The 25383-nt window shown below is 53.3% G+C and overlaps 1 protein-coding gene across 1 annotated transcript in view; it reads right to left on the reverse strand.

The window, feature by feature from the left end:
* Positions 1-21660: 21660 nt before the first annotated feature.
* LOC147673210 (bone morphogenetic protein 2-like) overlaps positions 21661-25383 on the reverse strand; it is a 59885-nt gene continuing 56162 nt past the window's right edge. The window contains exon 2 of the mRNA XM_086946556.1: positions 21661-22550. Coding sequence (XP_086802682.1) covers positions 21661-22550 — 890 coding nt within the window. The remainder of the gene's footprint in view (positions 22551-25383) is intronic.

Consider the following 25383-nt stretch of genomic DNA (forward strand, 5'->3'; position numbering starts at 1 on the left):
AACGGTCTAATAGGGGGCTGAGATTTAGACTGTAGAATTCATCGGGGTCTGGCGTTATGTAGATACCCAGGTATTTGAATGCAGTTGTGGTTACTCTTAAAGGGCAGGTCAATGGTAGGGTAGGCGGCAGACCAGAAAGGATAAACAGGATGTATTTAGTCCAGTTAATCTTGTATCTTGATACTCTACCGAACTTTTCACACACATTCAATAGTTCAAGGATTGATTTTTTCGGGGAGGTGAGATATAGAAGGATATCGTCCGCATACAGGGATATACGATCCTCCCATGTGTCAGTCCACCGGAGCCCTTTGATGGAGGGTTCCCATCTGATCCAGATCACAAGTGGTTCCAGGATTAGTGTGAATAGCAACAGAGACAGTGGGCATCCCTGTCTCGTGCCTCGGCCAAGTGGGAAATCTCGTGAAATGTGTCCATTTGCAACAACATGCGCTAATGGCTTGGTGTACAGCAAACGAACCCAGGCGCAAAATTTGGGACCAAATCCCATATGTTGGAGCACTGCAAACAAGTAGGGCCATTCGACTGTGTCGAACGCCATAGTGGCGTCTAGAGAGAGGATGACAGCAGGGTCTTTGAGATAGGGGGCACGTGCAAGGACCGCATGAAGCCGTCGGAGATTAAGAGCCGTGCTCCGATGTGGCATGAAGCCAGATTGGTCCGGGTGCACTAATGTCTCTAGGTGAGGAGTGAGTCGCAACGCTAGCAATTTAGCGAGGATCTTAGGCTCCGCGTTAATGAGTGAGATCGGACTTTATGATGCACAGTCCGTCTCAGGCCTGCCAGGTTTGTGGATCGCAACAATCGTGGCTAGTCGTTGATCACGTGGCAGGTCTCCTAATTCCAGACTGGCGGAGATCATACTAAGGAAGAAGGGGGCTGTCGATTGTATCAGTCTCTTGTCCATTTCAACTGGGAGCCCATTCGGACCCAGTGCTCTGCCAGTCGCTAAGACGTAGGTAGCTGTCTGCACTTCATCAGTGGTAATGTCGGCCTCTAATAGGAGAGCTGCCTCCGGGGAGAGCTTGGGTATTGATAGATCCTTAATATATTCATATGCCTCAGCAGTCGAATAGGCTGTCCGGGGAGCATAGATTTGTTCATAGTGGTCAGCTAAGAGATTAACTATACCATCTGGGTCGGAAATCGGGGAGCATGTAGGAGAGGTAAGTTGTGGAATGACTTTACGTACTCTCTCTTTCCGATCTAGCCAGGCCAGCATTTTCCCTGCCTTATCTCCCAGTTCATACACCCTGTGTCTAGTGGCTTGTATCTTGGTTAGAGCTTTTTCTCTCTGGTGGGCCAAAAGTTCAGTTTGTTTTAGGCGAACCGCACGAGCGGTTCCCCGAGATGGGTGGGCCTCCTGCTCCTCAATGGCTATGGTAAGTTCAGCCTCGAGGCTATCCAGTTCTGCCTGACGCTCCCGTTTGTGTCCCAGAATGGATGCCATAGCTTGTCCCCGGAGGACCGCTTTATACACCTCCCAGAGCCTGCTGGGTGAGTCCACCGAGCCCTGGTTTTCTTGGAAGAATTGTTTAGTGGTACGTGCGAGGGTTGACTGAATGTGTGGAATCTGGAGGAAGCTAGAGTGTACCGGGAACATGCGCCTTTGGCAGACCTGATGATGGGTGTATTTAAGCATTATTGGGGAGTGATCCGATATGCCTTTGGGGCGGATAGTGACCTCCTCTATACCCTGCAGTACGTCTGCTGACACCAGGAAATAGTCGATACGTGTGAGAGATTTATGTACTGCTGAGTAGAAGGTGTACCGTGACTCATTCAGGTGCTTGAATCTCCAGCTGTCTGTAAGCCCTAGGGCATCTATGAGACCGAGAAGACGTCGCCCACTTTGAGTTTCAGGCCTGGTAGGGAATCTGTCCTGTAAGCCATCTACTATGTCATTGAAGTCGCACCCCATTAGGAGTGTCGCCTCTGGGAGTGTCAATAGGAACGTCGTAAGAGCTGAATGGGATTGTGTATGGAGTGCAGGCGGCATGTATACAGAGACCAAGTTGAATAACCTTCCTTCCCAGCGACAGGTCAGTGCCGCGAAGCGGCCCTGTTCGTCAAATCGTGTTTGTTGCACCGCTAATGGGAAGTTTTTCTTAATAAGAATCCCCGTACCCCTGGATCCCGAGGAGAAGTCTGCATGGGCCACCATCTGGTAACCCCATCTGTCCATAGCTCGAACCGCAGACCCAAACAGGTGCGTCTCTTGCAGAAAGACCACTGCAGGGCCACAGTGTTTCAGGCATTGCAGTACTAGGCCTCTTTTCACTCCCAGACCCCTAACATTCCAGGTGAGAAGGGTGAGAGTCGTCCGGTGAGCCTGCAGCTCATGCGAAGCAGCTTCAGCCATTATCTATAGTAAGGTACATCATGCAGGTGACCCGCCAATTATTGTGTGCACCGAGGTGGATCGAGAATCTAGAGTTGCGTGTGGCCCATAGTGCCAAAGTGTCGTCCCATAGTGCTGTCAGAACCAGAGTGAGTCGAACAAACAAACAAGAAACAATCGTATACATAACAAAAGCTGTTGCATAAGTTACCTTCCCATCCCGCGTCCCACTCAACCTCCCTGCCTCCCTGCCAGGCGAACCTACAACTGCCCGCCACCCCAACTTTGCAGAGTGCTTAATTGTCCCTCCCAGAACTGCAATACTTGCTTGTCGGGGGAGAGTCCTTTGAGGCAGCAGCCTTTTGGAGACCCTTAGCCCCCCCCCCAGTCCAGAACTTCAAGGCAGCTCAATTGTAAGCGTTCATGGTGCCGTACTTTCTAGTCTAAAGTATTGTCTGCAGGTTGGTCAGCCCTACTCTTCTTCAGGATGTAGATCATGGTGGGACTCCTGATCCCCGGGGCCCATATCTTCTGGGGAGTCCACCCCCTCTTGGAGGCGGTGCAATCCCGGTCTCCGATTCTTTTGGTTTGCTGGACGCCATCCCTCTAGCCATTCGAGGGTCGTCTCCGGCGTGTCGAAGAACCATGTTTTCCCTTCAGCCATTACCGTCAGCCTTGCTGGAAATAGCATGGAATATGGCAATTCTTGCGCCCACAGCAGTTTTTTTTATTTTTTTTATAAAGACCTTTATTAGCAACAATACCAGCGTCATTACAAATACAATAGCAAGCATACAGTTCGTGGCTACCGGATCCAAACAAGTCCTCAGGCAAAGATGTTACACAGCCATGATTGCCGGCATCCCGGGGGCCCGGCGGCGATATGTAGTGGACTCAACTCAGCTGTAGTGATGTTAGCTTCCCCATCAAGGCAGCACTCATCGCAGCACGACTACTGATTATTCATCAACAACAACTCGAAGGGAAGGTCTCGCGTGTGCAAGGTCAATAGTAGAACTAGAATGCCCATAAATCTACCCTAACCCCAACCCCCAACTCTACCCACCCACCCCAGTGTGTTCCGTGGAATGCCCAGTCAGTCTGATTCAGAGTAAACTTGTCGTGTAAACGTGTCGTGTAAAAACCATGTCCCGTGCTACTTCCCAACCCATGTCTCCAATGGTCAAACCCTCTGGAGACCCCCCCTGTTAAGCCCTCCCACGTAGGTGACTACTTGTGTGTCCCAGCGCCCCCCCCGGCAACCTCCCCACTTTCCTACCCGTAGGGGAACCCCCCGTCCGCCCAGGCCCTTATTCCGAAACTTGGTCCTGGAGATCCACCACCTCAGATGTGTCAGAATCGCCTTCCTCCCCCTTCCGTAAGTACTCCTTGTAGAGGTCCCAGAAGTTTTTTGGCCTACTTCTAGGTGGCAACAGTTCACTGTATAGCTCAGTTTGGGTACAGCAAAAGCGCAGATCCCTCTTCCACCTCGCCACAGTGGGCAGCGGTCCGCGCATCCAGCAGGACGCAACTACTCTCCTGGCGAGCAACAACGCCATATCAGCTAGTCGGCGAAGTGATGGTGGGAGTGGCTTAGAAAAGCCCAGCAAAGCCAGCGTCGGTGTCTTGGGGAGCGTTTCTTCTAGCATTTGATCAAGTTCCGCAAACACCGCATTCCAGAATGCTTGCACACCGGGGCAAAGCCACGCCATGTGGAAGAAGTCGGCAACCTGGGCGCGACAGCGCTCACATTCCGCCGAGGGCCATAGGCCATAGCGGTGCAGTCGCTCTGGGGTATAGTACACCCTTTGGAGAAACTTAAAGTGCACCAGCCTGTGCCTGCCATTGGGTGAGATCTTGCGGGTGCTGGAGCAGCAATATCTCCACATGGCATCATCTATGGGTGATTGCAGATCCTCCTGCCATGCCTCTCTGGCTTTAGACTGCGTTAGTTTCTGGTGTGTTACGCCTAACTTGTTGACCGACGAGAGCAGTTTAGCCGGGGACTTAGTTTTAATAATATAGGACAACTCTGGGATCTCCTCAGGTTCTTCCATAGTCGGGCCCATCTCGTCTCGGTAAGCCGATCGCAGTCTGTGGAACTGAAACTGTTGAAGCAGTGTGGGGCTCGCAGTCCTCCGAGCTAGCTGACCCCAAGTTTTAAGTGTGCCCTCCTCGAACAGATCCTCCATCCTCTCCAGGCCCAAAGAGCGAAGGGACTCTGCAACGCCCTTCTCTCTCAGGGGGCTCAACCACAGCGCCCATTCAATCGGCATCAGGGGTGAATACAATCGATCGCAATCACGGGCGCGCACCAGTGCATGCCATGCGTGGTTAGTCGCCTTAAGGGAGTCAAGGCGCCCGACCGATCGATCAAGTGGAAGACTAATCGTTGCTGGCAGAGGGAGTGGGTCTGCGAACAGCCGCTCCAGGAGCAAGTGCGGTGTACGCGCCTCTCCGTGAACCCAGGAGTGCAAGTGGGTAGCCTGTGCCACGCAATAGTATCGTTCCATGTCAGGGGCCCCCAGGCCCCCCATTTCGCAGGGGAGAATGAGTGTCGCCCACCGTATCCTGGGCTGTTTGCCAGCCCATGCCAGCCGAATGAGAACCTGCGTGAGTTGTTTAAAGAAGGCCCTCGAGAGCACCACTGGTAGATTCGTGAATAAGAACAGAAACCGGGGTAGGACAATCATCTTCATTATAGCTATTCTGCCCAATAAGGACAGTGGGAGCCTGCACCAAGCGTCCACATCCTCCACCAGTTTGGCGAAGGCCACGCCGTAGTTATCACGGACAAGAATTTCCGGGTCGGTGTGTAAGTGGATGCCCAGGTATCTCACCGAGTCCGTCGTCCACTTTAGTGGGTACTCCATAGGGAAGGGCTGCGTCACAGGTGTGAGGGGAAATGCGATAGACTTGTCCCAGTTCACACGTAGTCCTGAGAGCGAGCCGAAGCGGACCACCTCTCTGAGGACTGATGTCAGGTTAGCCTCTGGGTCACGGACGTATAGTAAGGTGTCGTCTGCGTACGTAGATATGCCTATCTTATAGCAGGGGAAGCTGATCCCCTCCAAGCTGTGGTACTCCCTGATGGCACAAGCAAGCGGTTCCGCCACCAGCGCATAAAGAAGAGGCGATAGGGGGCAGCCTTGCCGCGTCCCTCGGCCGATATGGATCGGTGCCGACACCCTGTCTCCCAATTTCAGTCTAGCCGACGGTCGGTGATACAGCGCGCCAACCCTTTGCAGAAATGGTTCTCCCAGACCTAGCTTCCGAAGCACCCGGACCATGAACGGCCATTCGACAGAGTCGAATGCCTTTTCCATATCCAGGAAAATCGCCAGTGCTCTATTCTCCTGCCGCACATGTTGCATGGTACCCAGTACTGTGCGTATATTGTACGTCAGATTTCTACACGGTACGAACCCAGACTGCTCAGGCGCAACCAGTTCCGGGACTAGGAGGGCTAGCCGATTGGCCAGTACCTTCGCGTATATTTTAGCATCCACATTTAGCAGACTGAGGGGCCTGTAGGAACTGCACATGTTCAGTGGCTTCCCCGGCTTCGGGATTGTGACAAGCAGTGCCTCCCGCATAGTGAGGGGCATTTCCCCATCCTCACAAATCTCATCGAAGAGAGTGATCAAATGAGGAAGTAAGATCCCAGCATAGGCTTTATAGAAGCCCACCGTGAGCCCGTCAGAACCCGGAGCACTGCCCGCCCTCATGCCCGCCAAGGCTTCCAGTATTTCGTCCTCATGAAAGGGGGCCATAAGGAACTCTCTGTCGGAATTCCGCAAAAATGGCATAGCTATATGCCCTAGGTAGTCGTCTATGGCATCCTCCACGCCCAGGGACCTGGACTGATAGAGGTCTGCATAATATCGACGGAAAGTGGTTAGGATTTGCTCCTCATCCGTGACCACGTCTCCCTCGGGGGTGGTCAGTTCTTCTACTACTAGCGGTTTGCGTGAATTCCGTACCATGCGGGCCAGAAGTGCACCTGGCCTGTCCCCTTCACCGTAGGCGCGAGCCGTAGCATATTTCCCCATAAAGAGGACCTCCCTATCCGCCAGCTCCTGGTATTCTGTTAACAGAGGAGCGAATCTCGAGTCAGCATCGGGGCCAGGGTCTCTGAGCAGTTTATCCTCCAAGTCCGCTAGTGTGGCCTCCATCGCGGTCAACTCCCTTCTAATAGAGCGCAGTGTACTGGAGTGTTTGGACATAGCCATGCCTCTGGTGAAGACCTTAAACGACTCCCAGACCGTAGAGAAGTGATCTACTGAGCCCAGATTCGCAGCAAAGAACCCCTCAATATCCTCCGCCAGTTCACCCCTGAACGCTTCGTCTAGCAGGGCAAAGGGGGGGAACCTCCAGGTAAATGCTGGGATACCTCTCCTGGCAGTGGTGATATGTAACATCACTGGAGAGTGGTCAGAGAGGGTGCGTGGCAGCACCTCGCATTTGCCGATACTCCACTGGACCGAAGACGACGCCAACCAGTAGTCAATACGAGTGTGGACATTATGGAAGGCCGAGTAGTGGGTGAAGCCACCTAGCGAGGGGTGCTTCTCCCTCCAGACATCGACCAAGTCTAGTTTGAGCAATTCGGCTTTCATATAGGCGGCTGAGGCCACCGGCCTTCGGGCTGGTCCTGAGGAACGGTCTTTCTCGGGGTCAAAGATAAAGTTAAAATCACCTCCCCATAACAACCCTGGTTGAGTGTGCTTCCTACATAGTGCAGACAGGGCTGCATAGAAGTCAGAGTTGTCATAGTTAGGGCCGTAAACATTAACAAGCATGAGATCAAGCCCCTTGCCTACACATCTGGCCAGGACATACCGCCCCTCAGTGTCTATCTCCACCGGTAACAGTTTCAGTTGTGAGGACGGGTTAACCCAGGTCAGCACCCCTCTAGAGTGTGTCGTAAAGCCAGACGCCACTATGTGTCCCGCCAACCCTCGTGTCTGTAGCATCCTGCTATGAATGGGTAGATGAGTTTCCTGCAACAGGGCTATGTCCACCTTATGACGATGTAGGTAACTAATGACCTTCCTCAGTTTGCGGTGATCATTTAGGCCCCGTACATTCCACGTCATCAGTTTGAGTGTGTGCGGGGCATGCGTGCGATCAATCAGGGCGGCATTCGACATTGCAAAGTCAACTGTTCAATCATTAGACCACGGGCAGCATGGGTAGTCTTTCCCACCATAATGGTAACCACCAAAGGCATCCGATAAGCAGCAACACACAGCGTTACACATTGCGTCCCCCCGAACCATGTACACTCCTTGTCATGAGCAGTTCCACAACTCTGAACACACAAAAACCCTCCCCTAACACCACCCACATACATCCCACACAACAGACCCAACAGGTGAACCAGAGAACAGCCACCCACCCACCCACAGCCGACCATCCCCAACCCGGTCAGACAGGACTCATCACCACTCGCCATCCCCCCCTACTCAACAATGAACTCTACTGAACCCCAAGTAGCCCCCGAAGGAGCTAAAGGCCAAAAGCGCAGGGGCAGAGGAGTCTAGCCAGCCAACGACTCAGCAGGGAGACCAGAGCTAGTAACCACACGCGTGCTCCCGTCCCGCCCCCCGCCCGGTGGCTTTGAGCCCTGCCAGCTCCAGTCTTCGCAGTTTGTTAAGTCCAGACCCTTATGTGAAGCGGACAACCCCGCAGCTGACCCCCAGCCAGCCAGGCAGCCCCCCACCCAGACCACAGCGCAGATAAACCATCCCAGTAAGAACCAGGTAGATCTCACCCCAAAGTCACATCTCAACGGGACCGCATTGACTGAGCGCCATTCCCAGCTCCACACGGCGCCTTCAGTTCAGCAGCAACGCGCTCGTGACCGGCTACTCCTGTTCATCCAAGTGGGATGTGGCTTCCAAGTCCTCTCGCTGACTCCTCTGGCTATTGCGGTTGTCCTTCTCCCATTCCTTTAAGGATTTCTTAAGTTCGGCGGGGTCGGTGAAGAAGTGGGAGTGACCCTGCCTGTTGATGCGAAGCCTCGCAGGATACAGCATGGCGTAGTCGAGGCCTAGGTCTTTCAGCTGCTTCTTGTAGGGGGCAAATCGCTTTCTTTCCTCCCGTACTCTCGCCGTGAAGTCTGGGAATAGTGAGATGTTCATGCCCTCGAACTGTAGCTTCCCCTTCTCTCTGGCCAGTCGCAGCGCCAAGTCCCTGTCCCGGTAATTTAATAGTTTCGCTATTATTGGTCGCGGGGGGAGGCCCGGTTGTGGTTTCGGCCCCAGAGTGCGGTGGGCCCTCTCAATAATGAACATAGGGGAGAAGACATCTTCCCCCAACAGAGTCTGAAGGAGCTTCTCCACAAACAGCTCCATTTTACCGGTGCTTGTGGATTCCGCCACTCTCGTAATGCGTAGATTGGAGCGCCTCGAGCGCGCCTCCAAATCCTCCGTCTTATCTTGTATTACCTGGAGCAGTCGGCCAAACTGTCTGCGGTCCTTATCCCACTCCGTTTGAGCCTCTTCCGCCTCTGTAAGTCGTCTCTCCGCCATGTCCAGCCTCTCCGCATGCTTGTCCACCCTCTCGGACATGTGGTCCATCCGGTACGTCAGCGCATCGATTTTGGTGCTGATCTCTGCCATGCTGCCTTGTAGGCCTTTTTCCATGCTCCCCAGCATGTCCCGGATCTCCGTGCACAGAGAGTTCTCAGATGTTGCCGGGCGTGGAGGGGTGGTTTGTGCTGTCCCCTCGGCCCCCTTCGCTTTCCTCTGGTCGAAAGAGAGCTTGGGCTGCGATCTGTTCCCCTTCCCCACGGTATTTCTGGTGGACATACAGCCGTCTGGCCAGAGGTGTGAGGTCCACTACACGTGATCACTGGTCAAGCTCTGCGGTGGGCGAAGCGTCGGGGGACCCCCACGACCAGGGTGGTATTCAGCAGGACCGGTGCCCAAGATGGCGGTCGCACGTACCGGAATGCAGATTTCAGCCGCTTCGTGGACCTCACCCCCGTGCAGCGCCCCTTGCGGACTGCTCCTCCAGCGGGTGGCCGAACTGCTCCGGTTCTCGGGAGTGGGCCACTCACCGCCCCTCCAATGGCCCTTCACAACATGGTGGTAGCGAGCTGTGCGTCCCGCCTTCGGGGATGCCCGGCTCTTCAGGGTCTTTCCCACAGCCAATGTGCACTCCGCACTCCGTGTGCCCCCTCACACCGTGGATACCGGGTAGGGGCCGGACCTCGTTGTTGCCTCCAGCACCGGCCGTGTGTGCGCCGACCAACCAGTTGTCTTTGCAGGCGGCCGGGACCGCCTCGATCACTCACGCCGCACGTACTGCGACGTAACCCGGGCAGCCCTGCAATGTAGGTCGGGGATCGCGGCCTGGGCTGTTGCTGCTCTGTCCGCTTCGGCGCCAAGACTCACCGCACCCGTTCTCCGCCGGACAAAGGGGTCGCCGTCCTACCGGGGCTTTGTGCTGAGGTCCGCAACTGTTTTGAACGCCGGCAGGGTAGTTTAGGATGAATTTGCAGGAGTTTGGCGGGTTATCGGCGAGGAGCTCCGCGCTCGCGCGTCTTACATGGACGCCGGCTAGCTCCCGCCCACAGCAGTTTTTTAACCTCATAGAAATTACGACGTCTCCGAGAGACGGCTGCAGTATAATCCGGAAAGAAGGAGAGGGTCGAGTTCAAAATCCGAACAAGGGGGGAGATCCTTGCCGCTTGCAAAATGGCTTTGCAATCCCTAAAGTTGAAAAGACGTGCGAGTACAGGTCTTGGAGGCGCCCCCGGTTTCGGCCTTCCACCTGGCACTCTATGATCGCGCTCGACTGAAAAGAAGTGCGAGAGTCCCTTGGGCTGTAGCTTAGTTTTTATCAGGTCTTCAACATAAAGGTCCATTGCCTGGGTCCCTTCCGATTCAGGAATGCCAATAATTCTGACGTTGTTCCTGGTCATCCAGTTTGTCCATAAGCAGCTTGTTATGCTTTTCCAGGCGGGCCACTGATACTTGGAGGTGCGAGGTATCTTGGACCAGGGATTTTGCCACTATCTCCACGTCTTTTACTCTGTCCGCCATTTTGTGGAGGTCTGCCCGTAGCAGGGATACATCCGTAGAGATCGTTCCGACCGTCGTCTGGACATTTGCTAGTGCCTTCATGATGTCTTCCAATGTTACCTTCTTCCCTCCGTCACCCTCCTGCGCTTTGCTGTGAGGTGGCGTCGTATGCGATCCCTTTTCGTATGCATACTGTCCAATTTCGCCTGGACAGTCTGATTCCTGGACCCTCTGCCCGCCATTTCACCGTGGGTTGTAGGGTGCGTACCAGTTAATAATAATAATACTGATGTTTGTAAAGCGCGAACAGCTACCTCACGAGGAGGTGTCCCGGCGCTAAGTGAGCAGTTAAGCAGAGCGAATGGCAGAAGGGAGGCTTAGATTTTCTGCGTAAAGAGCCAGGTCTTTAGTTGCTTCTTGAATCCAGATTCTGTTGTGGCAGATTGGATGGAAGAAGGTAGGGTGTTCCACAGTTTCGCCGTGCCAGCAGAAAAGGACCTGCCACCAAGTCGAGCTTTTCTGACTCGTGGTACGAGTAGCTGAAGCAGGGAATTAGATCGCAGGCGTCTCTCCTGATGGTAACGGGGGAGTCTGAGTTTTAGGTAGTTAGGGCAAGTCCCCCTTAAAGCTCTGAACGCCAAGGTCAAGGCTTTGAATTTTATTCTGCTTGCCACTGGGAGCCAGTGCAGTTCGCGCAGATGCGGAGAGACACGCTGTCTAAAAGGGATGTGCTTTATCAGTCTCGCAGCCGCATTCTGCACGATCTGTAAGCGTTGAACAAGATATTTTGGTAAGCCAAGATAGAGGCCGTTCGCATAATCCAGTCTGGATGGAACGGTCGCATGGACTACCATTTTGCGACAATCTTCTGGTAAAAGAGAAAGAAACGTACGGAGATTCCTGAGTTTGTGAAGACACCCAGCTGTGACCTGCTGTATATGGGAAGAAAAGGAGAGACTCTCGTCCCATCTTACCCCCAAATTCTTAGCATTGGTACTGGGGGACGGTGACGGGCCCATCTCAGGTGGCCACCACAGGTCCGAAGGTGGGTTGAGTATTTTTACCAAAGAATACCACCTCAGTTTTACCTGAATTCAGTTTTAGTTTATTGGCATTCCATTCATCCAGCAGACAACATCTCGAAGGCAGCCCCTCGTTTTACTAAAAGCTGCGTCCGACACTTCCGAATAGGGGAAGACTATTTGCGTATCATCTGCATACGAAATCAGTGCTGAAACCTGATCTAAAACCTGACTGCGTTTCATGCAGAATCCCTTTTTCCTCAATGAAGCTGTTCAGTTGATGTTGTATCAGTTTTTCGGACATTTTGCCTGGGGCTGCTAGTGGGGAGATCGGCGGAGATTACTTAGGTCATCAGGGGCACCATTGAGCTTCTTTTTCAGAGGAAGAAGTGTGGCATGTTTCCAACACTCAGGGAACACCCCTGTTGCAATGGATGTATTCCAAATATATAGGAGTGGTAATGCAATTGAGTCCGACATCATATTCCAAAGCTTGGACGGGCAGGGGTCATCCAGGGCCCCTGATTTAAATTTTTTTATTTCCTTCAGTGCCTTGGGGAGGGAAATAGGATGAAATTGAGCTAGGGACGGGGAGGGAAACACATTTTCAGCCGTGTCGTGGAGCTACTGGGTACACCAAGCACACGCTCTCAATATTCTCGACGTCCCAGTCCCAAGCTGTTGTAGTGGAGTGGAGGCGAGAGGGTTTGCGTGAGGGTGAGTTGATGGGTCAGAGGTGATGGGCGAGGCCGGAGAGACGTCCTCCGCAAGGCCGAAAGTCCAATGGACGACGTTGGCCAATTTTCTGCCACTCGCAGCAGGGTCTCGCCAGCCAGGGAGGCAATCAAAGGAAGGAGCAGAGGCGGAAGGAGCGTTGTGCAGGCGTGCGCCGTTGTCTATGAGGCCGCCGCCAGCTTCTGTAACCAACTGAGTCCTGAGTCCTGAGTCCAACTGAGTCCATGCCTCATACAGTCCAGAGCGGATATGTTCTGAAGCGGACTTCGGTTTAGAAGCACGGGAGCATCAATGTGTGCCGCTCGAGTTCCGACGGCGGAGGAGCCCCTCGGGAAGCCCCAATTGAGCGGATAAATGTGCGGATTGATGTTTAAAGGCTGCTGTTACTCGGATTAGGTGGCCATTTTCCACAACCGGTAGCCACGCCCCCCCCCCCATGCTGAAGACTTTTTGAGAAACCTGAGAGAGGCCAGCACGGGAACTTGAGTCTCTGGTGACTTAGCTGGTGGGACATAAAGTCCTAAAAGTGAACCTGAAAAATATCTGATACCTGCAGAAGACTCCGGAGAGCCCATGCCAGTACTCAATGTTCTAATCAGATGAGAATACTGGGAGTGCACAACCTTTAGATATCTGTGCGTGCATGTCTGCAGAACAATGTCCAAAGTTGCAGATACTAACTTAATAAAGACTGCAAAAAACACGCCTTTCCAAGCTGAAACGCAAGCAGCCCATACAGCCGAAGACGACCTCTCTCCAACAGCTGAACTGGTCACATCATCCTTGTCGGACCATTCTGCAAAAGGTAATTGCACCAGAATTCTTAATATAACTAACTTTTTGAAATCTCCTAAGAACCAATTAATGCCAAAGGGGCTCCTTGGTTTACTGCAACTCTCTAGAGGGAAAAAAGAGCCGTCAACAAGTAAATCAGGCAGCTGTGTAAAAACAATCCAACGCCTAGCCTCTCCACCATAGAGCAAATCACAGCACTGAGGCACGCCTTTAAAAGGCACTCTGGGAAGCAAAAAAGAACACACCAGGAAAATACATGGATACAACTGTTACACACTAGGAAAACAAAAACAGTAAACAGTTCTGGGCAGAAATCAACACACTTGCAAACTGTAGCTTTTGCCATTGTAATGCCGTAATTTCAGAATTAGACTGGATAGAGCACATTGAGGCAGCCCGCCCAGAGCAACCCATCCATAGTGCCACACCAAAAGGTGCCCTCCTTAAGGGGGTATTGCCCACCACAAGTTTGCCACAGGTAAATTGGCCGGAAGAATCGCAGGTTGCACAATCCTTGAAGAAACTTAGACCAGACGGGGCACCTGAACCGAACGGCCTCCCCAACGCTGTATTCAAATACGACCAGGCCTTTTGGGCATTGTAACTTACCCCTTATTCAATTTGGCATTTACCTCCAACACAATTCCCTTGTCTTGGAGAGGCAGTGTTCTTCACTGAATCTTTAAATCAGGCTAATGCACAAATCCAGAGAATTATAGATTAACTGCCCTGATTGACGTCGAAGCAAAACTCTACGCCACCAACCTTCTGACAGATCTGGAAGCATTGGCATCAGCCAAAAAAAAATCATTCCGGCCACTCAAATGGGGTTTAGGGCTGGCATGAGCTCAACTACGAATCTTCTGGCGCCTGCTCTCATGTTCGAAAAAGAAACCCACAAGGCCTCCAATTTATACATCTGGTTCGTCGACTTAAAATCAGCATTCAAGACGGTCCCGAGAGGCCTCTTATGGGCAAAAATGGCCAGACGGAGTATACCTCAACCTTCTCAATGCCTTCATCAATTTATACTAAGATACCTGGGTTCAAATTAAATTAGGCAAGGGTGATAGAATGACCAGAAAGATCCCACATCCATAGGTCTTAAAACCGGGATGTGCCCTCGCCCGTTGCCTTTTCAATATTTATACAGCTGACTTGGAAACCCTGCTATCAGGAGTCTCTGGCGATCCACCAAAACTCGCACATAGACCAGTGTGTAACTTCCAATATGCAGATGATATTGCCTTATGCAGCCAGACTCCCATTGGCTTGCAGCGCCAAAAAACTGCCCTACACAGCATAACTGAATACTTAGGCCTGAAGCTAAATTACACCAAAACCAAAGTCAACTCCTTCTTGCCAAAAAAAAGAGAGGAAAATTTTAACTTCAAATGGAAAGCTGTCGGGAACAAGATTGACCAGGTAAGCACCTATAAATATCTTGGGGTGTAAATTGACTCTCGACTAAAACTTTTTAAAGTATCTTGCTGAATGAAGGGCCTTAGCAAACAAGCTGTTCTTCACCATCAACTTAATTAATAAAAAGATGGGTAGCTCGTCTCAGTCATATCTACTGCAAATCATTGGAGCCAAATTCTTACCACAATTGACCCATGGCTCAGAACTTCTTAAGGGCAAAGATGTATCAACATTCTACAGTCTACCTTGCTTAAAAGCATCCACCGCATCCTATGACACACCTGCCAAGCTCAAGTGCTCCTGGAATTCGGGCTCCTGCACCAGCACCCGGTGAGAATGGCTGCCTTTCTCAAATTGTGCTGGAAGTTGAGAACCGCTCCACCTGAGTCCTTGGCCGCTTTGTGCTGGTCCGAAATGGAAAGCCAGCATGATCAAAACAAGCATTGGAAATGCAATAGGGCTCGCATTAGGAAAGTTTGAGCTATTGGTGTTATAAATGAATTATTTTTATTTATGTGTTTTTTTTTAAAATAGCTAAATTAATAGCTTTATCATTTACAATGCCAATAGTTATAACTTCGCAAATGTGACACCTATAGCATTTGCAATGCAACATGTTTTGTATTTACATGACTTAGATGTATTGATATTACAAATAACAATGGCTTTTAATTTTTTTAAATAATTAATACTTAATTATTTATTTAATTTGTAATGGCAATAGCTTAAACTTTTGTAAATAACATTTGTGAAGATTATGTTCAGTGTTTTTTATTGTGACGAAAATCCAAGAACAGAAGTGAAATATTAACATCTTTTTGTGATTTGTAATAAAGCGTGAAAGCTTGAAAAATTGAAAGAACATATTTGAACCAGTGATGCTGTGGTTTCGCTGAGTGGTGTGTGCATCTGTGTAGCTGTTTGGTGGGTGCATTGGTGGAGCTTAGTTGGAGCATCGGTGGAGCTGTATGGTGGGTGCCACGGCGGAGCTGTGTGGTGGGTGCCACGGCGGAGCTGTGTGGTGGGTGCCACGGCTGAGCTGTGTGGTGGGTGCATTGGTGGAGCTGTGTGGTGGGTGCATTGGTGGAGCTTAGTTGGAGCATCGGCAGAGCTGTGTGGTGGGTGCCTCGGTGGAGCTGTGTGGTGGGTACCTCGGCGGAGCTGTGTGGTGGGTGCCTCGGCGGAGCTGTGTGGTGGGTGCCTCGGCGGAGCTGTGTGGTGGGTGCATCGGCGGAGCTGTGTGGTGGGTGCATCGGTGGAGCTGTGTCGGTGGAGCTGTGTGGTGGCTGCATCGCTGGAGCTGTGTGATGGGTGCATCGCTGGAGCTGTGTAGGTGGAGCTGTGTGGTGGGTGTATCGGTGGAGCTGTGTCGTGAGCTGTGTGTTGGGTGCATCAGTGGAGCTGTGTGGTGGGTGCATCGGTGGAGCTGTGTAGGTGGAGCTGTGTGGTGGGTGCATCAGTGGAGCTGTGTCGGTGGAGCTGTGTGGTGGGTGCATCGGTGGAGTTGGGTGGAGGGTGCATCGGTGGAGCTGTGTAGGTGGAGCTGTGTGGTGGGTGCATCGCTGGAGCTGTGTAGGTGGAGCTGTGTGGTGGGTGCACCGGTGGAGCTGTGTGGTGGGTGCATCGGTGGAGCTGTGCAGTTGGAGCTGTATGGTGGGTGCATCGGTGGAGCTGTGTGGTGGGTGCATCGGTGGAGCTGTGTAGGTGGAGCTGTGTGGAGGGTGCATCGGTGGAGCTGTGGGGTGGGTGCATCGGTGGAGCTGTGTGGTGGGTGCATCGGTGGAGCTGTGTGGTGGGTGCATCGGTGGAGCTGTGTGGTGGGTGCATCGGTGGAGCTGTGTGGTGGGGCATCTGTGGAGCTGTGTGGTTGGGGCATGTGTAGTGGGGGCATGTGTGGTGGGTGCATCGGTGGAGGTGTGTGGTGGGTGCATCGGTGGAGGTGTGTTGTGGGTGCATCGGTGGAGGTGTGTGGTGGGTGCATCGGTGGAGGTGTGTGGTGGGTGCATCGGTGGAGGTGTGTGGTGGGTGCATCGGTGGAGCTGTGTGGTGGGTGCATCTGTGGAGCTGTGTGGTGGGGGCATCGGTGGAGCTGTGTGGTGGGTGCAGCTGTGGAGCTGTGTGGTGGGTGCATCTGTGGAGCTGTGTAGTGTGTGCCTCGGTAGAGCTGTGTGGTGGGTGCCTCGGTGGAGCTGTGTGGTGGGTGCCTCGGTGGAGCTGTGTGGTGGTTGCATCAGTGGAGCTGTGTGGTGGTTGCATCGGTGGAGCTGTGTGGTGGTTGCATCGGTGGAGCTGTGTGGAGGTTACATCGGTGGAGCTGTGTGGTGGTTGCATCAGTGGAGCTGTGTAGGTAGATCTGTGTGGTGGGTGCATCGGTGGAGCTGTGTCGGTGGAGCTGTGTGGTGGGTGCATCGGTGGAGTTGGGTGGTGGGTGCATTGGTGGAGCTGTGTAGATGGAGCTGTGTGGTGGGTGCATCGGTGGAGCTGTGTCGTGGAGCTGTGTGGTGGGTGCATCAGTGGAGCTGTGTGGTGGGTGCCTCGGTGGAGCTGTGTAGGTGATGCTGTGTGGTGGGTGCATCGGTGGAGCTGTGTCGGTGGAGCTGGGTGGTGGGTGCATCGGTGGAGTTGGGTGGTGGGTGCATCGGTGGAGCTGTGTCGGAGGAGCTGGGTGGTGGCTGCATCGGTGGAGCTGTGTGGTGGCTGCATCGGTGGAGCTGTGTGGTGGCTGCATCGGTGGAGCTGTGTGGTGGCTGAATCGGTAGAGCTGTGTGGTGGCTGCATCGGTGAAGCTGTGTGGTGGCTGCATCGGTGGAGCTGTGTGGTGGCTGCATCACTGGAGCTGTGTGATGGGTGCATCGCTGAAGCTGTGTAGGTGGAGCTGTGTGGTGGGTGCATCGGTGGAGCTGTGTGGTGGGTGCATCGGTGGAGCTGTGTGGTGGGTGCATCGGTGGAGCTGTGTCTGTGGAGCTGTGTGGTGGGTGCATCGGTGGAGCTGTGTCGGTGGAGCTGTGTGGTGGGTGCATCAGTGGAGCTGTGTGGTGGGTGCATCGGTGGAGCTGTGTAGGTGGAGCTGTGTGGTGGGTGCGTCGGTGGAGCTGTGTAGGTGGAGCTGTGTGGTGGGTGCGTCGGTGGAGCTGTGTCGGTGGAGCTGTGTGGTGGGTGCATCGGGGGAGCTGTGTGGTGGGTGCATCGGTGGAGCTGTGTGGTGGATGCATCGGTGGAGCTGTGTGGTGGGTGCATCGGTGGAGCTGTGTGGTGGGTGCATCGGTGGAGCTGTGTGGTGGGTGCATCGGTGGAGCTCTGTCGGTGGAGCTGTGTGGTGTCTGCATCGCTGGAGATGTGTGATGGGTGCGTCGGTGGAGCTGTGTGGTGGGTGCATCGGTGGAGTTGGGTGGTGGGTGCATCGGTGGAGCTGTGTCGGTGGAGCTGTGTGGTGGGTGCATCAGTGGAGCTGTGTGGTGGGTGCATCAGTGGAGCTGTGTGGTGGGTGCATCGGTGGAGCTGTGTAGGTGGAGCTGTGTGGTGGGTGCGTCGGTGGAGCTGTGTCGGTGGAGCTGTGTGGTGGGTGCATCGGTGGAGTTGGGTGGTGGGTGCATCGGTGGAGCTATATGGTGGATGCATCGGTGGATCTGTGTGGTGGATGCATCGGTGGAGCTGTGTGGTGGGTGCATCAGTGGAGCTGTGTGGTGGATGCATCGGTGGAGCTGTGTGGTGGATGCATCGGTGGAGCTGTGTGGTGGGTGCATCGGTGGAGCTGTGTGGTGGGTGCATCGGTGGAGCTGTGTGGTGGGTGCATCGGTGAAGCTTAGTGGATGCATTGGTGGAGCTGTGTGGTGGGTGCATTGGTGGAGCTTAGTTGGAGCAACGATGGAGCTGGGTGGTGGGTGCATCTGTGGAGCTGGGTGGTGGGTGCATCTGTGGAGCTGGGTGGTGGGTGCATCTGTGGAGGTGGGTGCATCGGTGGAGCTGTGTGGTGGGTGCATCGGTGGACCTGTGTGGTGGGTGCATCGGCGGAGCTGTGTGGTGGGTGCATCGGCGGAGCTGTGTGGTGGATGCCTCGGCGAAGCTGTGTGGTGGGTGCCTCGGCGAAGCTGTGTGGTGGGTGCCTCGGCGGAGCTGTGTGGTGGGTGCCTCGGCGGAGCTGCGTGGTGGTTGCCTCGGCGGAGCTGTGGGGTGGGTGCATCGGTGGAGCTGTATGGTGGGTGCAACGGTGGAGCTGTATGGTGGGTGCAACGGTGGAGCTGTATGGTGGGTGCATCGGTGGAGCTGTGTCGGTGGAGCTGTGTGGTGGCTGCATCGCTGGAGCTGTGTGATGGGTGCATCGCTGCAGCTGTGTAGGTGGAGCTGTGTGGTGGGTGCATCGGTGGAACTGTGTGGTGGGTGCATCGGTGGAGCTGTGTGGTGGGTGCATCGGTGTAGCTGTGTCGGTGGAGCTGTGTGGTGGGTGCATCGGTGGAGCTGTGTCGGTGGAGCTGTGTGGTGGGTGCATCAGTGGAGCTGTGTGGTGGGTGCATCGGTGGAGCTGTATAGGTGGAGCTGTGTGGTGGGTGCATCGGTGGAGATGTGTGGTGGGTGCATCGGTGGAGCTGTGTGCATCGGTGGAGCTGTGTGGTGGGTGCATCGGTGGAGCTGTGTGGTGGGTGCATCGGTGGAGCTGTGTGGTGGGGGCATCTGTGGAGCTGTGTGGTTGGGGCATGTGTAGTGGGGGCATGTGTGGTGGGTGCATCGGTGGAGGTGTATGGTGGGTGCATCGGTGGAGGTGTGTGGTGGGTGCATCGGTGGAGGTGTGTGGGGGGGTGCATCGATGGAGCTGTGTGGTGGGTGCATCGGTGGAGCTGTGAGGTGGGTGCATCGGTGGAGCTGTGTGGTGGGTGCATCTGTGGAGCTGTGTGGTGGGTGCCTCGGTGGAGCTGTGTGGTGGGTGCCTTGGTGGAGCTGTGTGGTGGGTGCCTCGGTGGAGCTGTGTGGTGGGTGCATCGGTGGAGTTGGGTGGTGGGTGCATCGGTGGAGCTGTGTCGGTGGAGCTGTGTGGTGGGTGCATCAGTGGAGCTGTGTGGTGGGTGCATCAGTGGAGCTGTGTGGTGGGTGCCTCGGTGGAGCTGTGTGGTGGGTGCCTTGGTGGAGCTGTGTAGGTGAAGCTGTGTGGTGCGAGCCTTAACGGAAATTACAACACTCAAAACAAAAAAAATCTATCCTTTAACGATGCTGGATAAATTATGACAAGTGCTTGCTACTGTTCCAACAGATACATGCAGAAAAATATGTAGGACGTTATTCTGGAAGGAAAACTAAATCACAGAAAAGAAAAGAGTACGAACCGTAAATGAGAGAGGTTTGTTTGTTAACATCTGCATTGGGAGAAGGTTTTGTTAAACCTGTCGGTGTTTAATTAATACCGAAGCTAAACTATATTTTAAGGAATGACGAATTTTAAAGGTCTGCTTAGAAAATGATAAGTAGCAGGGCAAAATAAATCGCAACAATGTGTGCCGAAAGGAAAGAAAATATATATGAATGTTGTCTGGGCACGGCAACAGCACATGGCAACATAACTGCGCCTTAGCTAGCTACTACACAGTGCACTCAGTACTTAAACCAAAACTCCGAAAAGCCCTCTTAAGAAGCATGGAATTCGTGGTCCTGGATACAGCATGCATTTCATGTTTCTTTTCAAGCAGAGCATAAACAGTTGTTGCAGCAAGGGGCGGGAAGATTAGGAGACGAAACTGAAAATACGGCCGGCAGTCAGTGAATAATTAGGAGGTGACAAATGACCTGGGACGGCTGCCTTTGATGTGGTAATGCGAGGCAGGCAGGCAGATGGCTGGTGGCATTGTGCACGCGCTTTTTAGGGCTTGCGCTTGCGCAATGACCTAAAAAGCACATGCACTCAAAGGAATCGCCAGTGGAATCGCCAGTGGTGGTTAAACACTGGATAAGCCCCTATAGAGCTTCCAGCTGTGCACATGCGCACAGCAGGCGAGCCCTAAACAGCTGGCCAACAGTGCTCCGCCAAGCTTTGACATCCCTCAATCTACACAAGGTCTGTGAGATAAACATCAGCCACACAACATTCAAAACAATTGCCAACAAAGCTGCCAAGTTAAAATCATAGTCTCTTAACAAAGCAGAACTGGCAGGCAAAAAACACAGCTGGTTAGACTTACAATCATATAGCACTTGGGGGGCCCCAACCATACCTTACGAGTCACATCTCACAAACCATTCAGCATTTTCTTTTATTAACTCGAATAGGAGCCTTTCCTTCGAAAGATCAGGTTCCGCCTGGAGTACAAAGATGGTCGAACTCTCTCTGCCGACTCTGCGGCAAATCGGATGAAAGCCTACTACACTTCCTGTGCATCTGCCCCGCCGTAAACCGCTTAAGACAGACACTACTCTGCCCTACCTTTCAGGCCCTCAAGATAAGATCATGCCATGCTGCAGTGCTGACATTACTGGACAGTACGTCAATCCAGCTCTCTTGTAGGTCCGCCAAGTTCTTGCTACAAGTGAACAAACTATTAACATCAATTCGGTCACTCTAGATGTACCATGGCCACTGTGGGGCTGGGAATCTTCAGACAAAGATGTTGGCATTCATCAGTTGAACCGTGTGCCTATTTTCCATTATCCTTAAAAAATCTTGCTGTCAATCCCCACGGGAGCACCCGCGCACCTACTATTGTTTTTAGACTATTGCTTCCATACCGCAAGAAAATATTAACTAAGAATTATTTTTTTATCTATGTTGCTTTCTCTTAGCATGTCTTTTATATTAGATTTGTATGGCTTGAATTTGCAATGATCTGCAAAATAAAAATACTTACTTACAGTGTCTTGTATTGTTGGAGACCATGTACTAAGAAACCAGGAGTGAAAATACTCGATGTGCACACAACTCCGACAGCAGTTTCCCCGCATCTGAGTCGTGCTGGACGGGCTCACAGGCTTAAAACTTAGGAAGAAGTCTACAAACAAGCATTTACAATGCAACGGTTTCGCCCTTGGAAAAGTTTGAGCTATTGGCATTGTGAATGACAAACTTTATATTTATGTGTTGGTTTTGAAAACAGATAAATAAATGGCATTGTCATTTACAATGGCAATAGCTTAATCTCTCGCAAATGCCATTTTAACGTTCCAAGCACATCAGCCAGCGTAGTGAGGCCAAGCTGTGATAGAAGACTGTCCCGGGAAATATGGCCCCTCAGGACTAAAGGCCTGCAATATTAACTGGACTCTTCCCAGGAGCGACTCGGAAAATAGTTGTGCTTGTTGAAAGAGATAACAACTACAGCACTAATACTCCCTCCTCCACCACCACTTCCTGGGCACATGTGGTACCATCCGCCACCAGTTCCTGGCGGTCTGTGTGCACTGGTGGCTCCCACTGCCCTGCGCCATTACCTGGTAGCTCTTGGTCTTTAATGGCACCCACAGTGGGCACACAACACGCCTTGGGGATGTTGGCATTCACAGAATTGACCAAAGTCTGCACAATGGCGTGGTTGGTGGAGTTCAGGTGGTCAGCCAGGGGGAAGGGACAGTCCCTGTGGCAGTAGAAGGCGTGGTAGCCAGGTGGCGCCACGATCCAGTCATTCCAGCCCACGTCGCTGAAGTCCACATAAAGGGGGTGCCTCCTGCAGTTCGATTTGAGGCGTTTCCGCTGACGTTGGTGGGCCTGTCGCTTCTCCCTCTTGTGCAGAGGGTGGCCCTTCCCATCGTGGCCAAAAGTTACTAGTAGAGGCCGGACCTGGGCCCAGCTGTGCTCGTCCTGGTGCGCAGAGCGCCTCACGCGGACATGTCTTTGGGACAGGCCCGTGTCACTTTGTAGGTGCCCCACCTCCACCACCACAAAGCCATGGTTGGGCTGCCCGTGCACCATCCACCGCAGCACGGCCGGGGTGACGTCAAAGCTCTCCCAGCTGCTGGCGTTGTGCTGCACCAGCCGCGTGTCCAGCAGCCTGGTGACCAGGTCCCGGTGGCCGGGGGGCTTGAGGATCTCATAAATATTAATACGGTGCAGATTACTGCTGTTCCTTTCAGAGCTGTCCTCGACCAGTTCGCGGAAGATTCGGAGTTCAGCCGAGGTGATAAACTCCTCATTAGGGATGTAAGTCAAGTTAAAGAAGAAACGCTGCATTAGCTTCCCACTCGCCTCTGGCAGGCCTTCCAAAACTTCTGAGTTGATTAGGAAATAGAAAAGAAAAAACACCAGTCAGTCAATGAAATTAGCACAGGGGCCAGTAATTGGCTTCCTGCTGCAAGCTTAGCAGGGGCACATTTCACACCACATAATGAAGCATACGAACCCCTTCCAACCCCCAATAAAGCAGCAGTTCTAAAATTCATGATTTTTGTACATGCAAGCACACATGGCACCCGACAGAGCCATCAACCGCTCTACCCCTGGATGAAGCAGTGGTACACTCTGCATTCCAGGTGCGCCTAATGATGGCTGTTCAGAGCAGAACATTACTGTGGAATTCGAGGACTTTGGAAACAACATGCTAGCACTGTAGAAAACAAGTTTACCGACAGCGATTACAGCAAGCTGACGTTAAGAAGGAATTTGAGTTAAAAAGGGCCAAATGCAGCAGCTACAATTTAAGGAGGCGAGGGAGTCACCCATACCGAACCATCTATTTTATGCTCAGAATTAGATGGTGCGGTGCATTTTCCAACAGATGCGCCCCCATCCCCCAGGAACCAGGGATTGTGAAAACTATACCCACTTGCCCTGATCTAAAAAGCACCCTAATGGTGTTTTAGCAACATTAGGGTTTATAAAGCGCGACCGTTGTACAGACCCCGAGCATGGAAATCCCCAGCGGTCCACGGGGCTCACCTCAACACTACCCCCGCCAAGCCCCCTCCAAGCGGGGCTACACTGTAAAGACTAACGAGGTGAAAATGTGAAGGCATGGCAAATTAAATGCACAGTGGTCTGAAGGGCAAAGAGTGCACTTGGCAGTGAGGTGCGAGGAGGCGGGACAATGCGCGTCCGCGTGGGACCCGTGGGCCTCGCCAAGAGGCCACAGGGGAGCTCTGGGCGACCAAGAAAGCCTGGCCCAGCTCGAAGCGCTGCTTAAAGCCATATGCATATTTGTTTTCGGCCAAGAGGAATGGAAATGTGCGAGACCTCTCGGAGCTGCAGACTCTTACAATACCTCCAACCCTCGCAAACCCAGCAGGGGGCGCCATCAAAGCGAAGCCCCAACCTTCGCTGCCAGGGAGGGCTTTTGCATAACAAACCCCTGAAAGTCTGCGCTTCTCTGAAGGAGCGAGCCCCGCCTCGTATTAAATAAGCACTTTATTTAGAGTCCAGGGTAAACAAACTGCGAGCCATTTTCTTTCCGCGCGCTGTGAAAATGACAATATCCACTGGAGGGCTGGAAAGAGGTACCAGGAGGGCTGGCGTACCCCGTTTGAATCTGCTGCCAGCCCCGCCTCGGACCCCTCCAGTAAGGGATGCACGTAGGAGACGCGTCCCCGGGGATTACACAGTAAATTTCGCACTTCCAAGGCCGAGCTGGGCCGCGTGAATCATGCGCTCACTCACGGCGAGGCTTACTTTCACTGGCGCAGGCAGGAGTCAAAACCACAGCGGAAGGTTACATTTCACCATTAATCTCCCGCCTCAATATAATGCTTCCCATTATACGTCGCGGCCATTGATCTCTGACCACTTCCTTTGTACGCCAATTTAATTAAATCCCAATAAAAATGCTCTCGTCATCGGCCTGTGTCCCAGCATGTGGAGCTGGTATTTTCATTATCCGCTTTACAGGCCTGCCCAGCACTGAAGGAGGCCTATAGCGCGAAAGTCGGAGTTCACAGGAACCTTTGAGGACGTCACACTCGAACTTTAGGCTTCGTACCCCGAGAGTGCACTAGACAGGGTGCAGGCTCCATGCAACACGAAACAACACTAGACATGATGGAATTGCACGACAACGTTTATAAGGGGTCAGACACATCACAATGAGAAATAAACTAACCCTCAATTCTAAGCCAAATGAGCATCTTAAACAGGGAAGCATGAATAACTATAAAAACCTATCCCAGGGCGGCGTGAACACCCGAGCAACACAGCACTCACCATGGGCGGAGGCGCGGGGCTGCAGCTGTCCTACTCGGCAACACCTGCCCGGCAACGTCCTCCGCTTCTTCCGGGGCTCCCTCCAGGCAGGCCACGGGAGCCCCGCGTGGGCCGCCATACTTCTTGTGGGCCGCCGTCTTCCTTCTTCCCCTGGGCGGCGGGGGGGCGGGCACTTCCGGCCGGCCGCGCTAGGATTGGCCGGCCGGCTGAAGAAACCCCCGGGCGGGACGGGATACCACAATTTGTGAGGACAGGGGGGGGGGGGCGGGAGAGGACGAGGGGGGCGGGCGGGAGAGGACGAGGGGGGCGGGAAAGGACACGGACGTCGGGAGGGAGGCGGGAAACGTGGGGACGGCGGGAGGAGGGACACAAGGCAGGACAGCAGCAAGCACGGCCCGGCCGGACACAAGGCAGGACAGCAGCAAGCACGGCCCGGCCGGACCAGATTCGGGGGCGTTCCCGGCGTCGCGTGACGTCGGCAAAAGCCAAAGAATCTCGGGAACGCCCCCGTGTCTGGTCCGGCATTGACGGACAGGCCCCTCGTCCAATGGCTAGGCTCCATTTATGGAGCTAGCCAATGGGACGGGGGGCGTGTTCCAGAGTGCTTACTGTACTCAATAGATTTCTCTGGAGGCGGAGCCTAACGGCTCCGTCCCCCAGCGAAACCTAAAAAGTGATGGGTGGAATGCTTGAGTGAAACTCAGTCACAGGTATTTACTCGGGCCGCATCCCAGTCCATCGTTATTTTGCACACCATGCCACCTCAGTTTGAACCCAGCCATATGCAAATCAGTTTTGATCCTGCCCCAGTGGGAACACACCAGCCCGAACTGCCAGGGCAGGTTCTCCCTGAACCAGAACACAAGCAGCCAGGACTGGTTTTGCCCTCATTAGGGATCATCAGACATGTAT

The sequence above is a fragment of the Lissotriton vulgaris genome, chromosome 12 (assembly GCF_964263255.1).
Source record: "Lissotriton vulgaris chromosome 12, aLisVul1.2, whole genome shotgun sequence".
Classification (NCBI taxonomy): Eukaryota; Metazoa; Chordata; class Amphibia; order Caudata; family Salamandridae; genus Lissotriton; species Lissotriton vulgaris.